The sequence below is a fragment of the Colobus angolensis genome, unplaced genomic scaffold (genome assembly GCF_000951035.1).
Source record: "Colobus angolensis palliatus isolate OR3802 unplaced genomic scaffold, Cang.pa_1.0 Scaffold9, whole genome shotgun sequence".
In the NCBI taxonomy this organism is placed as follows: Eukaryota; Metazoa; Chordata; class Mammalia; order Primates; family Cercopithecidae; genus Colobus; species Colobus angolensis.
Window position 1 is genome coordinate 3032588 of NW_012122931.1, and position 17041 is coordinate 3049628.

General features: G+C 50.1%; 1 protein-coding gene across 1 annotated transcript in view; it reads left to right on the plus strand.

The window, feature by feature from the left end:
• RAPGEF1 (Rap guanine nucleotide exchange factor (GEF) 1) overlaps positions 1 to 17041 on the plus strand; it is a 130981-nt gene that overhangs the window by 71501 nt on the left and 42439 nt on the right. Inside the window, exons 6-11 of the mRNA XM_011931182.1 lie at positions 3320 to 3408; positions 4388 to 4540; positions 4968 to 5091; positions 5523 to 5706; positions 7342 to 7842; positions 12401 to 12603. Coding sequence (XP_011786572.1) covers positions 3320 to 3408; positions 4388 to 4540; positions 4968 to 5091; positions 5523 to 5706; positions 7342 to 7842; positions 12401 to 12603 — 1254 coding nt within the window. The remainder of the gene's footprint in view (positions 1 to 3319; positions 3409 to 4387; positions 4541 to 4967; positions 5092 to 5522; positions 5707 to 7341; positions 7843 to 12400; positions 12604 to 17041) is intronic.

The following is a 17041-nucleotide window of genomic DNA, read 5'->3' on the forward strand; positions in this document are numbered from 1 at the left end:
GCCTGGCCGAATTCAGTCTTTTCTAATTTGTGCCTCAGGACAATTAAAAGTCTGACATCCCTCTCAAAAAAAAATTCTACCTTCAGTAGGAGGTGTTGGGCTCATGCCAAGTTATAAATGGTCAGCTTTCAATGAGATCAGGGTGTTAGCACAGTAGCTAGATATGTGTACATTTTAGGGTTTCTCTTCTGTGATAGTTAAGGCAAGTCAAGACTAAAGACCTTCTGTCTAGGCAGGGAGATAGGTGGTAAATTTAAAAAGCAGCCCGCCCCCTTTTATACTCTTTTCAAGCCCAGGCCATGCGAGCTAGTGTAGAGAGCATGATTGGGATCATGACATCATCTTTGAATTGGGGCGCCTGCCTGCACATGTGTGCCTGTCATTCCAGGATTCCTTTGCCATCGTTCATTAGTTGAGTTTACAGCTGCCTCTCCAGAAGGATGACGATCTAATTATAATTGCTCATGAATCAATGAAGAGTCGGGAATGTTTTCCTGTATCAACAGATGCAAACAACACAGACTTCTTTCTGTTCCTTTTGCCCTGCTTGTAAAGAAGAGTGAATCTGAAAGTGGAGTGTCCAGGGCACTGTGTTCTGGCACTCTGTAACTCCCTCTAAGGCCGTGATGCTCTTCTTTGGGGCCTGGCGTTGTGCTTTTAGGAAGAGCTGCGTCTCCCACTGTCCCCCCTCCTCCAGGCGATAGGGTGCAGGGGAGCTGCCTCTGTCCTAATTGCTCTCTTCCCTGATTGTGTAGTCTCTCATCCTCTATCTCGTCCTGTTTGTAATCACCAGCTAGATGACTGCTCCTTAAATATTAACTTCTAAATTATGCTAACATCTAAGTATTAAGGTTCTCCTTTCTTGCTAGTACTTGGCTCTTAGAGATTTTGCTTCTCCACAGTTCTTCAAGAATAGACATCTGAATGGGGTAACAGCTGTCACAGAGTAGGGTAACACTGAACCTGTGTCTGTGGATATGCCTGGCTGGGCATGGTGGCTCACACCTGTAATCTCAACACTTTGGGAGGCCAAAGCAGGAGGATCACTTGAGCCCAAGAGTTTGATAGATGCATTTAGTTTTTGGGGGGGTTGCTTGTTTAATTATTATTTCAGAAGTAATATGTGTTCGTTTCAGAAAATTTAGAAAATAGAAAAAGAACAAAATAAAGGGGTGTTTCATAGCCATATTTTTTGTATTACATATATTCTTGATTTGGTTTTGTTTATAAAACATGCAATATATACCAGCATATCACCTAGAACTATTTTTCCACTTAATGTATTACAGCATCTTTCCATGATACAGTGCATATTCTTGTTGTGACTTTGTTTTTAATAACAATGTAATGGTTGGCCCATTGTCTGGTTCTATCATGACTTATGTAATCAGTACATATTATCAAATATTTAATTGTGGGATATAGAACTATTCAAAATTATCACATTAATGATACATAATCTTATGTATATTCTATGGTGACCATCTTTTGTGGTTTAATTTTTGCACCCATTCCTGACATTTTTCTAGGACAAGATTCTTTTTTTAAGAGACGGAGTCTTAATCTCTCACCTAGACTGGAATGTGATTACAGTTCACTGCAGCCTTGAACCCCTGGGCTCAAGCCATCTTTCTGCCTCAGCCTCCCAAAGTACTAGGATTATAGGCATGAGCCACTGCACCTGGTGCAAAATTCTCATGATGCAAATGTTTAAGGCTGCTGATATATACTGATAAGTCATCCCTCTGGAGAGGCTGTCTGAAGCGGTGCTGCCACCTACTATATCTGGAAGTTTCTATTTTATTACCATCCAAGGTGATGAATGTCTTATGATTATTGACCATTGGTATCTGTGACTTTCTTGTTTGATATTTTTTTTGGCATGTTCACCTTCTAGTTTTTGTGTTTTTGAAAGAACCCTTGCACTGGGAAGGATGATAACTGACTCTGACTTATTTGCAGCATACACTGTCGTTTTTGTGTGTGGTGTTTTTGAGTCTGGAGAGGCTTGGCAGCCTCTGGTTCAGGGTCTCTGGTTACTGTGTTGCCCACTGACATCCACTGCCACCTCCTCTATAACTTGTGAACAGCTTCCTGCTGAAACACCTAGGCCCTGGCCAGATGTCCATCGACAGGAAGGCGTGGGGAGAAGTTGTGATGCATCCACTCGTGGGAACACTGCTGGCAGCGAGCAGCAGGCGCCTCGCACACACGAAAGAAACACAGCCGTTGACGCTGAGCTTGGGGGATGGAGCAGGCAAAGATGTGTGGACAGGAAGTGGATTGGCAGCTGCCAGGGGCTGGGGGTCGAGGGGAATGTGGAGTTTCCTTTTGGGGTGATGAGAAGTCCTAAAATTGATTGTGTTGATGGTCACACAACTCTGTGAACAGACTAAAAACCACTGAATTGTACACTTTAAATGGGTGAATTTGATGGCATATGAATTATATATCCATAAAGCTGTTTCTAAAAAGAAAGTGGACACAAAAGTGTATATATGATATGGTTGCATTTATATAAAGTTCTAGGACAGGCAAAAGTAATCTATGATAATGGAAGTTAAAAAACGGTTGGGGCGGGGCAGGTTGGCTGGAAATGTTCTTTGTGTTTTTAGTGGCACTTACTTGGGTATATGCGGTTGTCAAAACTCATCAAACTGGGAGAAAATGCATTCTCATCTTTTTTAAAAAAACACATGGGCCCTTAGGTCTTCCCTTTTTTTTTTCTTTTGCTATGATTTGAAAAAGGCTATTTTTCTTTTCTTTTTTCTCAGTTAATGGTTCTAAAGTGATTTCTTTGCTGGGTTATCTCCCCTTAACTCCTTCTCCATTAACAAGGATCCCAACCAGCCCCCACCCACCCCCACCAGCTAGCTGCTCCACCACACCTGTGGCCAGCTTACCTTGGGAAGCCACCCAGTGCCATCGTCGTGCATATGATCTCATGACTTTAGAGAACTAGAAACAGGGTTATTCCCCAACAAACTGACTGGGAATCTCTTCTGCCGGGTATTTTAATTTGTGTGATAAACAATCATTTTGAGACTCTGGGGTTTGCCATTTCCCCTTCCAAGAGGAAGTGCCTTTACGCATTTGAAACTTCTTGACGTGCCATGAAGGTATTTTTGGAGGGCCAAGGACATTTGGGAAGTCATGCAGATTACCTAAGGCAAGTGATTCTTTCATTTATGGTGCATGGGGAATCTGAAGGCACAGAAATGAGACTCAGCAGCAGAGGATAGACAGCACCTGCCTGCCTTCTTGTGGAAACTCAGTGGTGACGGGAGCTTTGCTCATTGCCTCTTTCTTGTGGGGATAGGAGCTGGTCAGGCTCACCATCGAGAAGCAGGGACGTCCGTCTCCGACGAGCCCCGTGAAGCCCAGTTCCCCTGCTGGCAAGCCTGATGGGTAGGTGCTGACTAACCCTCCTGTCGCGGGGGTCACACTCAGTGACAAAGTCTCTACATTTGACAAGGATAGGGCCCGGGGGGTGGGCAGCGTAAGGGTGGGCTGCTGGAGGCCCATATTGCTTTTTCAGTGGTTAGCATTGTGTGTATATTTCACACAGGCTTGAAGTATTGCCCATCTCAAGTTTACTCTTCAGTGTGACTGTTTCCAGGGATCATGTGTGAGCGCATCCAGTGACACATACCAGTGCTTTTCCTGGGCAACTTCGTTTCATAATTACAAAGAACTTTTAAGGGCTTGGGTTTGGGGGCTTTGACTTGAGAGCACTCTTGCTTGATCCAGAGTAAACTGAGGATGACATCGATGGTTGTAAGGGTTTATATTCATCTCTACTCCAAGCTCCTGGTAAAAATATAAAACATAAATTTGGAGCTTTTGTTTTGTTTTTGAGACAGAGTCTCTGTTGCTCAGGCTGGGGTGCAGTGGTACGATCTGGGCTCATTGCAACCTCCTCCTCTCAGGTTAGAGCGATTCTCTTGCCTCAGCCTTTCAAGTAGCTGGGACTACAGGTGCACGCCACCATGCCCAGCTAATTTTTGTATTTTTAGTAGAGACAGGGTTTCACCATGTTGGCCAAGCTGGTCTCAAACTCCTAACCTCAAGTGATCTGCCCGCCTTGGCCTCCCGAAGTGCTGGGATTATAGGTGTGAGCCACTGTGCCCGGCCTGGAGCATTTTAGAGAGCCCTTAGATCATCTTCAGATGAGGAAACTGAGGTGCAAAGTTGGGGGCACAGCCAAGCTCCAGTAGCTCCTTAGCAACCAAACCAGAACCCCAGGGCTCTGTATCCAGGGAGCCTGCTCCTCAGCCCCACCTCACCCACCATGTTCTACCCGGTCACATCCTCACCCTCTCAGGGCCTGTATGTGCTCGTCCTGTCTGTGACCTCCTGTAACCCCAAGTTCTTCCCAAATCTCCAGCCCAGCAGAGCTCCCCCTGACAGACTGCGAGGTAGAAATCCTAAACAAGACGACCGGGATGTCACAGTCAACTGAGCTCCTCCCAGATGCCACAGATGAAGAGGTCGCTCCCCCCAAGCCCCCTCTGCCTGGCATTCGGGTGGTTGATAATAGGTAATTACCTTCCTGTTTGTCCAGTGCCTCCCATGGTAGAATGAGCAAGAAAGGGAGGAAGGCAGGACTCGGGCCCTTTCCCCTTAGTGCTGGGGGCTTGGCCCCCCTTGGGAGGCTGACTCTGGAGCTGTCCCCACCCTGCCCAGCCCTCCCTGGCCACCCTGAGCTCTCCTGAAGGCCTCCTTGTGCCCTCAGCCCAGGGAGACCTGGTATGGTTTATTATGAAAGAAAAAGAAAGGGTTCTTTTTCGTTCATTTGGTATTTACAGGTTTTATTTTGGCGGAGGGGAGTAGGCAGGAGTTGAAGTGTGAACATTGGGTGTGGAGAGTCTAGTAATGAAAGAGCCCCACATCCTGTACCCCATTATCACGCTGAAGAGCTTTGGTGAGTGTGGTTTGGTCTGCCTGGACGTTTCGGTCTGTTTCAGTCCTCCACCAGCGTTACCACCCAAGAAAAGACAGTCGGCACCGTCCCCTACCCGAGTGGCTGTGGTGGCCCCCATGAGCCGAGCCACCAGTGGCTCCAGTTTGCCTGTTGGAATCAATAGGCAGGTAATGCAGCTCGTGTTCGCTTCTTGGGAAGGCAGGGAGGGGGTGGGAGGCTCAGGGATTTGGCTCCTGAAACTGAAAGAAACCCACGGTCATCAGGCGCTGGTGTTTTGTCACATCGAGGGGTGCGAGACCTTGTACCCCTCTCATTCCAGGACATGATCCAAATTCCCTTATGGGGATAAGGGTCAGGGCAGGGAGGCCAGAGCCAAAGGGCGTCTCCTGGGGATAGGTGAGCCTAGCGCCAGAGCCCTCCCTGGCCACACCCCCTACCAACTCCTGTATGTGTCCTTCAATTGCTGATGTCAGAGGTGGTTTTTGAGTTTGCCTGACAGTATTTCCTTCTCTAAGTAAATGCACCAGTTGCCTCACCCCTGGTCTCTGCCACTGTTTCTCAGAAGTGACTTGGCTTTGTTTTTCTTTTTCCGTTTGAGGATTTTGACGTTGACTGTTATGCACAGAGGCGACTGTCAGGAGGCAGCCACTCATATGGTGGAGAGTCGCCCCGCCTCTCCCCCTGCAGCAGCATAGGCAAGCTCAGCAAGTCAGACGAGCAGCTGTCCTCTCTGGACAGGGACAGTGGGCAGTGCTCCCGGAACACAAGCTGTGAAACACTAGGTGAGCTGCCAGCATCTTCCTGTTCCATCCTGTCTTGGTGGCTTCTCTGGGGCCGTACAGTCCTGGATGGGAGTCCCAAGTCATGCAATCATTGACTACGTGACTTTGGCCAACTTGTTTAAAATCTGAGCCTCAGCTTCCTCATCTGCAAAATAAGGATAACTGTATCTGCCTCCCTAGGAAGTTGAGCATGTAAATGAAATCACAATGTAAAACCACAGCCTAGATTTTCAAGCGGTAACTGTTGTTAGTTCATCTGTCAGTGGGTAATTTGACTCTCTTTACCAAAATTAAGAGCCATTTGTGTTGAAAGCTTTAATTGAAGGGGTGGGGGTCCTGACAACACTTGACAGAGGCTGAAGGGGAGAGAGCCGCATGAGCCAGCCTTCTCGTTAGTCAGTGCTGAATGCGTGCCGTGTGGGCCCCTCCAGTCTGCCAGGCAGGGGGCTTAGAGAGCAGGAAGCTGTATCCTGTGAACTAGATATTTTCACTTCTGAGAATGTATCCTAGGAGCATAATCAGCGATTAATAGCAAGATTTCATTGGTAGGAAATCAGGTGAATTATGGTACATTCATTTGCTGGAATAATCTGTAGCTATTAAAAATTGCTCATAATATATTGATAACTTGGAAAAGTACAGGACCATTTACATATTTACATAGTATTCTCAATTTTTTTTTGAGACAGAGCCTCACTCTGTCACCCAGGCTGGAGTGCAGTGACACTATCTGGGCTTACTGCAACCTCCGCCTCCCAGGTTCAAGTGATTCTCCTGCCTCAGCCTCCCAAGTAGCTGGGACTACAGGTGTGCACCACCACGTCCGGGTAATTTTTTTGTATTTTTGGTAGAGGCGGGGTTTCACCATGTTGGCCAGGCTGGTCTTGAACTCCTGACCTCAGGTGATCCGCCCGCCTCAGCCTCCCAAAGTGCTGGGATTACAGGCATGGGCCACTGTGCCCAGCCAATTTTTGTATTTTTAGTAGAGAAAATGGTTTCATCATATTGGCCAGGCTGGTCTTGAACTCCTGGCCTCAAGTGATCGGCCCACGTCAGCCTCAGTAAGTGCTGGGATTACAGTCGTGAGCCACTGCGCCCAGCCAATATTTGTATTTTTAGTAGAGACGGGGTTTCGCTACATTGGCCAGGCTGGTCTTGAACTCCTGACCTCAAGTGATTGGCCTGCCTCAGCCTCACAAAGTGCTGGAATTACAGGCGTGAGCCACCGCGTGGCCCTCAGTTGGGCTTTTTCAAAAAAGAATCCTAGAGACAAGGCATTTAAGGAAATACATCAAAATGTAAATAGAAAATACAGTTAGATTACGGGGTTGTGGGTGATTTTTATTTTCTTGATATAATTTGCCACGGTTTCTGTAATGGTTGTGTATTTTTCTTTTTTTTAAGTAAGAAATGTAAAAAATAAGAAAAGTGTAGCAAACAGCCATATTCCCATCTGGTTTGCTTTTATAATCAGGGAGAAGAAAGAAGAATATAACATGTAAATATAAAGGAAACCCTGGAGACATGTCTTTGTCACACACCCATGAGCACGCCGGCGAGAGGTGGGCAGTGGGGTGACTGCTCCTGCAGGGCCTGTGGCTGACGGGGTCTTTTTTTTCCCTCTTGTAACTGCAGACCACTATGATCCCGACTATGAATTCCTCCAGCAAGACCTCTCTAACGCAGACCAGATACCTCAGCAGACGGCCTGGAACCTTAGCCCGTTGCCAGAGTCTTTGGGGGAGTCTGGGTCTCCATTTGTTGGCCATCCTTTCCAGCTGCCTCTTGGCAGCCATCCCCAGCCAGACGGACCTCTGGCCCCAGGGCAGCAGACAGATACGCCGCCTGCTCTCCCCGAGAAGAAGCGCAGGAGTGCAGCCTCCCAGACGGCGGACAGCTCTGGCTGCAGGGTGTCCTATGAGCGGCATCCCTCGCAGTACGACAACGTCTCTGGGGAGGACCTGCAAAGCACGGCCCCAATCCAGTCCGTCCCCTACGCGCCCTTTGCTGCTATTCTCCCCTTTCAGCATGGAGGTTCCTCAGCTCCTGTCGAATTTGTGGGTGATTTTACTGCTCCTGAATCAACGGGTGACCCAGAAAAACCACCTCCTCTACCAGAGAAGAAAAACAAACACAGTAAGCTTTTGTTGCACTGTTGTCAGGAAGTGCATTTTATAACCTGAAATGGCAGTATGTTTTCTGTCAGCATTAGACCAGAATCAAATCAGTGGCCTCATTATTTCATAAAAGATAGGCCAGCCAGGTATGTGGACACTTCTGGGAGCCAGGTTTTCTCATTACAGGTGATCATTTTTAAAGCCTGATCAGCTGATCTCTCCTTTACAGTTTCTGTACAGTCTCAGGCCAGTTCTCCACATAGCCCAAGGGCTTCTCCTCTTTATTTATTTATTTATTTGTTTGTTTATTTTTATTTTTATTTATTTATTTATTTTTTTTTTTTGAGACGGAGTCTCTCTCTGTCGCCCAGGCTGGAGTGCAGTGGCCGGATCTCAGCTCACTGCAAGCTCCGCCTCCCGGGTTCACGCCATTCTCCTGCCTCAGCCTCCCAAGTAGCTGGGACTACAGACGCCCGCCAACACGCCCAGCTAGTTTTTTGTATTTTTTTAGTAGAGACGGGGTTTCACCATGTTAGCCAGGATGGTCTCGATCTCCTGACTTCATGATCTGCCCGTCTCGGTCTCCCAAAGTGCCGGTATTACAGGCTTGAGCCACCGCGCCCGGCCGCTTCTCCTCTTTAGATGGCAACAGTTAACCTTCTGGCCTGATCACAGTGACAGAGGGGAACGAGTGTCCTGGCATGCAGGACAGCATTGCAGCAATATCTGCGTAGAGCGAGGTGGATATGTGAATTTCAGCAGAACTTACCTAGTATCCACAGAGTGATTGTCTGAGGATCCCTGTCTAGAGCACGCTGTCTCTGTTCGTGCTCCCAGGATGACTTAGGAGCTGAGGTTGCCCAGCAGGAGTAATTGAGGACACTTCTTGGACCAAACATTTTAATATATGATGTTATTGGAGCCCAGGGGTGGAGCTGAAGTTTTGAATCTTTTCCAACTGTAAATCTGCCATAAAAGTAATAAGGAGAGTTCTCTTGGAAATTCTGTTTTCTCCTAGCTCCCCAAACTGCCCCACACTTCTGGGAGTTGCCTGGCCCTCTCTGTCCCCGCCCTCTCCCCGCTCACTAGCATAGTTCTGCTTCGATTTTCTTGGCAGCGCAGCTGTCACCGTTTCAATGTGTGTGGTCACGTTAGCCCCACAGCCCCAGGTTTCCCTGGCCTCAGTTGACATATCCAACAGAGAACTTCTATGAACTAGAAATGGAATCTCTACTCCAAATTCCCAAATGAGAGCATCTGAGCCCAGCTTAGAACTGGGCCCCATTCTCAAAGAAGGGAAGACCTGGCTTGGTTCAATCCAACAGGGATCGCCCTGAGGGCCGGCTGCGTGGTCTCCAGAAGGCTGCGGCTGAGATGGTGTCATGTATCCCCAGCTCCTCAGTGGGTGTTGCCCAGCTTGTGTGATGGCCTCAGCAGTGGTCCCCCAGCTAGAGGGAGAGCTGGCTCTGTGGGACTAATGATGTCATCCCCATCTGTTGTGTATATTCGCTCATCAGAAACCAGGGCTCCTGCAGAGGGGTGTGCAATGGCAATGCCAGAAGCATTTCCTTCTCTTCCCCTCCCTCTGCATGGACAAGTGTTTAAAAAGCTGTTGGCCTCCCCCTCCACCCGTTATCTTGGGCTACATGCCACTCAGGCTCACCCCCTTTCCTTCCCTAGGGGAGGGGTCCTCTGAGCTCAGACACTGGGCAGAATGGCATCCTTGCAAACTGCAGCAGATGCCAGAGAGCCTTACCCTTCCAGCTCCTAGAACAAGTGTGGGCGACGGTCCTCATGCAGGGTCTGTAGAGGAGAGAAGGAAAGGGAGGGGTAGCCAGTGTTTCCTTTCAAACAGTCTCAAGTGGCTGAAAATCCCCAGTAATTTAGGCCACCATTTTGAGGCTTTAACCCATTCATCAATGTCTCCAGCACTGGAGCCTGCAAACCTCTAAAAAACTCCTGAGCTGCAGCCATGGCGTGCCCTGAGCTAAAGCTTCACATGCCCTGTCAAAGGTCATCCTGACAGCCACCTGCAAGGCAGGCCCTATTAGTTCCAATTTCCTAGGTAGAGAAACTGGAGCTTAGAAGAACTGAGTATTGCCCAAGATCAACAAGCAAGTGGGGCACGGATCTGGGACTGAGAGCCTGACCTGAGTTGTACAAGCCTGTTACACTTCCTCCCAAGCCAAGGAGGAAGGGATTCAGCCCTCCTTCCTCGAGATCCCATCCAGTTTTCAGTGTTGACCCCTATGCAGGGGGTGGTCTTCTCCATACTCTGTGAAAGAGCCCCCAAACTTAGGTACCCTGCCTGAGCCTCAGTCCTAGTCCCCAGTCTGCTCTTCACTCCCCGAGGGGACCCTCAGGTGACCTTGTGGAAAATGCCTCAAAATTGCTTTGAGGGAAAGAAGGAAAGAATCATCACCCTGGCCGCGTGGCTGACACTGGCCTGAGTTCACGCACGCTCAGTCCCAATGTCACGACGTATCCTCATCATTTGGGATGCACTGATATCATGAGGGTCCCCGAGCCCCTCCTGCCAGGGGCAACCCCGTGAGTCCCTTGCACCAGACGAGCCTTGTGATCACTGTCCGGCACCTGAAATCCCCAGTCCCAGGCCCTGAGCACTGGCGGCTGAGCCTTCCCAGCAATGCTGGCTGCCTGGCCTCTGGGCTGCCACTGGGCTGCTTTTGAAATGGACCAGGTCTTCCTCATTTCTAGAAGGCTGGGAATGTCACTGCTGTTCTCTATGCTTGGCTAGCAGGTCTCTACAAGGACTTCAACATCAAGAGTTCAGAAAGACCTCCTGAAGAGATCACAGTTTCACAGAAAAGTCAGGCAGAGGTGGTTGTGTTTAGTCTTTTTCTTTTTTCCATAGTTCACTGCAGCCTTGAACTGGGTTCAAGGGATCCTCCCACTTCAGCCTCTTGAATAGCTGGGACCATAGGCACATACCACCATTGCTAATTTTTTTCTTTTTTCTTTTTAGAGATGGGAGTCTCACTATGTTGCCCAGGCTGGTGTCAAACTAGCCTCAAGTGACCCTCCTGCCTCAGCCTCCCAAAGCACTGGGATTATAGGCATGAGCCACTGTGCCCGGCCACGTTTAGTCTTTTTAGGGAACAGTTTGTGGGTGCTTGGGATCACCTTCCTAGGCTTGCCTCTTCCTCTGGAGCCTGGTAACTTGGTTGTGCAGGATTAAAGAGGAAGTGTGGGGCTGGGCGCAGTGGCTCACGCCTGTAATCCCATCACTTTGGGAGACCGAGCCAGGTGGATCACCTGAGGTCAGGATGAGACCAGCCAGACCAACATGGCACAACCCTATCTCTACTGAAAATATAAAAATTAGCTGGACATGGTGGTCCATGCCTGTCATCCCAGCTACTCGGGAGACTGAGGCAGGAGGATTGCTTGAACCCACGAGGTGGAGGTTGCAGTGAGCCGAGATCGCACCATTACACTTCAGCCTGGGCGACAAGAGCGAAACTCAGTCTCAAAAAAAAAAAAGGAAGTGTAAGACAAGCTCAAGGGGCTGCGAACTGCCCTTTCTTTTTTTTTGAGACGGAGTCTCGCTCTGTCGCCCAGGCTGGAGTGCAGTGGCTGAATCTCAGCTCACTGCAGCCTCCGCCTCCCAGGTTTACGCCATTCTCCTGCCTCAGCCTCCTGAGTAGCTGGGACTACAGGCGCCCGCCACCTCGCCCGGCTAGTTTTTTTGCATTTTTTAGTAGAGACAGGGTTTCACCGTGTTAGCCAGGATGGTCTCAATCTCCTGACCTCGTGATCCGCCCGTCTCAGCCTCCCAAAGTGCTGGGATTACAGGCTTGAGCCACCGCGCCTGGCCTACCGAGCTGCCCTTTCAGTAGCAGCAGCTGACCTCGGGGGCAGCCATCTCTTCCTGTGCATCTTTTCCAACCAAGTTCTGCTCTATGCTTGTTGGAGCAGTAAGAAATTCTTACATAATCTTTTAAATAAAGAAGGTGACTTTGAACCCTTTCCTTCAGTGACACTCCTGGAGAGAGAGCATTTCCTCTATACCTGGACCCCCAGTGCGGCTCAGGGAAGACATAAACTCCCTACCTCTGTGACTGTCTTCCTCAGCTCAGTGTCTGGCCTTCCTTGATTTGTTGACTAGTTGAGGTTTGCAGAAAAGCCTCTGGCTTTGTGCTTATTTGAAGATACAAAATTTAGCACTGCAGAGCCACCACTTTTTCTTGGTATCTGAATCTCAGCTCCACCTGGCCAGGTGCTCGTGGCACTTGTGACGTGCCTTGAGGGGAAAGTGCCTGCTCAGGAGGTGGCTGAGACTTGCCATCCCTTGAGTCCCTCGCTTGAATCCTGAGTTCACATTAGGGTTCCCCATTGGTGTTGCCTGTCTGCTGGTCTGGACAGGTCTCCTCCGTTAGCGCATCAGACAGAGTGTGATTTCACTGCCCGAAAAGGCCTCTGCGCTCCGCCTGTTCGTCCCTCCCTGAGGTGCTTTCGGTGGAAAGCCACCTAGCTGCTGTGGGAAGAATGCGGGGAGGGGTTCCCTGACGTGGCAGTCCCCAGCCTTGCTGCAGCTCTGTCCCTCCGTTTCACAGTGCTGGCCTACATGCAGCTTCTGGAGGACTACTCGGAGCCGCAGCCCTCCATGTTCTACCAGACGCCGCAGAACGAGCACATCTACCAGCAGAAGAACAAGCTCCTCATGGAGGTATACGGCTTCAGCGACTCCTTCAGCGGAGTGGACTCCGTGCAGGAGCTGGCCCCGCCACCTGCCCTACCCCCCAAGCAGCGGCAGCTGGTGAGTGACACCCTCCCTTGTGACTAGAACTTCCGATCCTAGCAGGTCTCTAGGAACCAGAACGAGCCTCCTCCCTGCCGTGGCAGGGCCCCGGGTTTGGGTGTGGAAGGCACCATCTCCCACACAGATGCTTTTACTTTTTCCTGAGATGCTCACCACCAGCCCAGTGCCCACTCCACCACCTCCCCACCCTGGGGTGAAGGGACCTTTCTTTTCCACAGCAGCCCCACGCAGCAGGGACAGGCTTGTACTCAGGGTGTTTGCTCTCTCTGCTGACAGTCTCTTGTATTTTTTTCTTTCTTCTTTGGCTTCAACATAGACCTCCCAGAAGGGAGGGACTCAGTCAAAGCACAGGACATGGTCTGTGCATGGCCATCTGTGGACTTGATTGGCATAATGGGCCTAACTGTGTAGAGTGACTTACAACCCAGCCTTGGCCGGGGAGGGCCCAAGGGAAACAAGCGCCATTGAAGCAGAGGATAGCTTTAAACAGAGCCACTCTGTTTCAGACACGGCACCTTCCTCTTCTAGAAAACACTCCTGTGCTGAGGGCTCCCGTGCACGTAAGGAAGCACGGGTCAGCACAGAAGGCAGCCTGTTCCACCGTGGACACCCCATGAGGCTCCGGAATTGCCCAGGCACTGGGCAGGTGGGCAGATCGCGGGTGCCTGTGGCATCCCTCCAAACTTTCTCCCTTTGCTGCCAGTTATGAACATGGAGGGCCCTAGTCAGGTTTGAGGATCTGAGCCTCTTGTCCAGCCATGTTCCCCAGGAAGAGGAAACTCCCCAGCAGGGAGCTCCAGGCTTGTTCAGAGCTGCCTGGGTTGCTGTGCTCATGTGCTGGCCAGTCTGGCGGCTTCTACTAGGAGGTGACTGGTGTGCACTGGGCCATCTTTTATCCATTGCGAGAGGACATAAAGGGCCGTCTGATTCTTCTGAGGCAGCTGCAGACTGGAGGACAGATGTCCCTGGATTACTCCATATAATCACCTGGGGCTCAGCCCAGTCCCAGGAGTCCCTGCGCTTCCTATACTCCGTGGGCTCTGGCTGACCAAGCAAGCTGTTTTGTTTCCACTCAAAAACTACACTCAGCCCCTTCAGAGAAGGCCATGTCCAGTAGAGAAAAGGCCAAGCTTGGAGTTGGGAGTCCTGAATACCAGTCCTGCCACTCGTTAGCCGTGTCACACGTGCCATTTTCAGAGTCTCAGATCCTCACCTGCCCTGCCCACCCCGCAGACACAATTGAGAATATGAGTCTCAATTGCTTTGAAGATGTTTCAAAAAGGGTCCCACCATGGAAATATAAATGCCTCATTTAGAGACCCTTTGCCTAAAATGTTTGGTTAGAACTGTTGCCTAGACCCAGGAGTGGTGGTGGCAAATGCCTATAGTCCCAGCTACTTGGGAGGCTGAGGTGGAGGATCACTTGATCCCAGAAGTTCAAGACCAACCTGGACAACATAGTGAGACCCTGTCTCAAAAACAAAAAAGCCATTGCTGAGCCAGATTTATTGAAAATATGTTTGGCCCATTGGCCATCCTTGGGCATCTTCTCCGTACTACGGAGTCCAAAGGCTTCTGAATATTTGGGGAGACACCCCTAGTGAGTGAGTGGAATCAGAACCTGTTCCATCACGCCTGCGGGGCAGTGGTGAGCTCAGCCCCTGGAGGCCTGTTAGGAACATCTGTGTTGAACACCTCCCCAGGTAAGTACCAGGGCTCTCATCTGGCTCTACATGGTCCCTGCCACAGCTCCTGGCATCCCCGTTATAAGTAAATTGAGGCTGACAGAGCCAGCGAACCTTAATCCAAGCCCACAGCTAGAAACACAAGACCTGGGAGCCAGGCCCAATCCTAATGACAACCCAGGCATACCACCTGACAAGTCCTGCCAGCTGCTGGTCGCACCCTCTCAAATGCAGATGAAGGAAGCATTATCCACACTTCACAGACAAAAATGGTGCTCATTACACACGCCTGTTGGCCTGCGTACAGTGTGATAAGCAAGATTCCAGGTGCTTCACACATATCATCCCATTTCATCCCCCCAGCAGCCCTGCACAGGAGGCGCCAGGGTTCTCCCCATTTTACAGACAGAAAACCTGAGGCACAGAGACCTTTAAGTAGTGCCCAAGGCCAAACCCGTGAAAAATGGGCAGGTCAAACCCAGGCAGCCGGAGCCCCATCTAAGTTTCGAAGACATGTTAATGACACATGGATCCACTCCCCACAGAGGAGCAGCTCCAAGCCCGGAGCCAGCCCGGGTCTGTGTAGCTCCAGCCACCTTGTCCTCCTTCCACCCAACCTGCTTCCAATGGACACAAATTTTAGGATCTAGAGTAAGGAAGTGAAGGAGGGTGCCCTTTCCTGCAGATAGCCTTCGGCAGCTGGTTTTAGTCCCTGAACTGGGCCTAGAAGCCGTCCCTCTCCAGAATGTCTCTGAGAGGATGTGGAGAGCAACCTCCATGGCCTTTCCCTGCACGGACCTGACTGTTCTCTGCTTCTCTCCCTCCTTCCCTGCCTTCTCTCTCCTCCCTTCTGTCCAGCAGGCCTCCTGTGCTGCTTCTTCCTTCTCCTCTGTCTCCTACTGTGTCCAGCAAACTAAAGTGGCCTTCACCCCCGAGGACGGCAGTGCCGCTCAGGGCCTCAGTGTGTCCGTCTCTAACTCCTTTCTCAGCCGGCACGGCAGCTTGCCCGTGCCCTCGGTGAGTTGCTCCCTGCTGTTCCTTACTTGGAAACACGTGAACAGGGCCATTCCTTGGTAGCGTGTGCCTCAGCTCTGTGTTCTGCCCATCACAGCCCTGCCCTTCTGCGGGTCCCTACACATAGATGGGAAGGTTATCAATGGTTGGTTCTCTGGGGCCTTAAAGATCATGAGGCGTCCAGGTGAGGCAGGGGTAGGCATGGGAAATGTGAGTGGCCACCTTGGGAGCATCACCAGTCTGGCATAAACTGACAAACACATTTTGACCTTTTTATCCCAATCTCCCTTTGGGACTTGGGTCAGCCCTCTGTGTTCCAGGATTAAAAAGGAATATAACCAGGTGTGGTGGCACTCACCTGTAGTCCCCACTCCTCAGGAGGCTGAGGCAGGAGAATCGCCTGAACCCCGGAGTTCAAGTCCAGCCTGGGCAACGTAGTGAAACCCTGTCTCAAAATAAATAAAATAGATGAGATGGATGGGTAGATGGGTGGTACTGTTCCTCATGTAGAAAGCCAGGTTGAGAAGAGCAGGCTTCACCAGCACGTGATGGTTTGACTTAAGGGCTGTGTTAGTTTGCTTTTGCTACATAACAAACCACCCAAAACTTCGTGGCTTAAAATAATAGTGGGCCGGGCGTGGTGGCTCAAGCCTGTAATCCCAGCACTTTGGGAGGCCGAGACGGGTGGATCACGAGGTCAGGAGATCGAGACCATCCTGGCTAACACGGTGAAACCCCGTCTCTACTAAAAATACAAAAACTAGCCGGGCGAGGTGGCGGGCGCCTGTAGTCCCAGCTACTCCGGAGGCTGAGGCAGGAGAATGGTGTAAACCCGGGAGGCGGAGCTTGCAGTGAGCTGAGATCCGGCCACTGCACTCCAGTCCGGGCGACAGAACGAGACTCCGCCTCAAAAAAAAAAATAAAATAAAATAATAGTGACCATTTGTCGCTGCTTAGGACACAGAGTAGCAGGATGGTTGTGCTGCTCTGGCCCAGACTTGGCCAGTTTTGGCTGAACTCACTGACATCTGTGGGACCTGAGCTGGGACAATGGGGCTGATTTGGCTGGGACCCATGTAGTCTGTCACCTCCATCAGGCTGGCCTGGGCTTGTTCACATGACAGCTGGCGGGCTTCCAATAAAAACAAATGGAAGCGTGCAAGGCCCCTTAGGGCCTAAGCTCAGAAGTGGTGTGATGCCTATTCCATTGCATTTGCTCAGTTAAATTACCAAGCCAGCCCAGATTCAGGGCACACAGAAGTTGCTTCTGCCTCTTTATGGTAGTTGCTGCTAAGTCATGTTGCACGGGCCGTGGGTCCAGGAACGGAATGGGCTGCAGCCATTTGTTTAAAGAGTTTACTGCTTTAAGCCTAGGGGCTGACACTGAAGAGGGGAGTCTTTCACGGGCATCTGTGCATGTCCAGGAAGCAAAATGGCCACATTCTCCCTTTCGTCTGTTGAAATGAAACTTAGCACAGGGGAAAGAATTTTAGAACAATTTTGCTTCAGCATCTTTCCTTTGGGACTGGATTTTACTTCCCTTGTATTTTGTAATTGTGAGGATGAAGTAAAATTATGTGAAACGGCTAGGTATGTATGTAGTAAGCTTAGAAAGCTTATTACTGTTCTTGCTCTCATTGTCTTAGTAATAAGAGTTCTGGATTCTCGTCTTGTTCTGCTTCTAACTTTACACATGAGAGCTAACCTGTTTGGCCTTTTTCCCCCCTCTATAAATG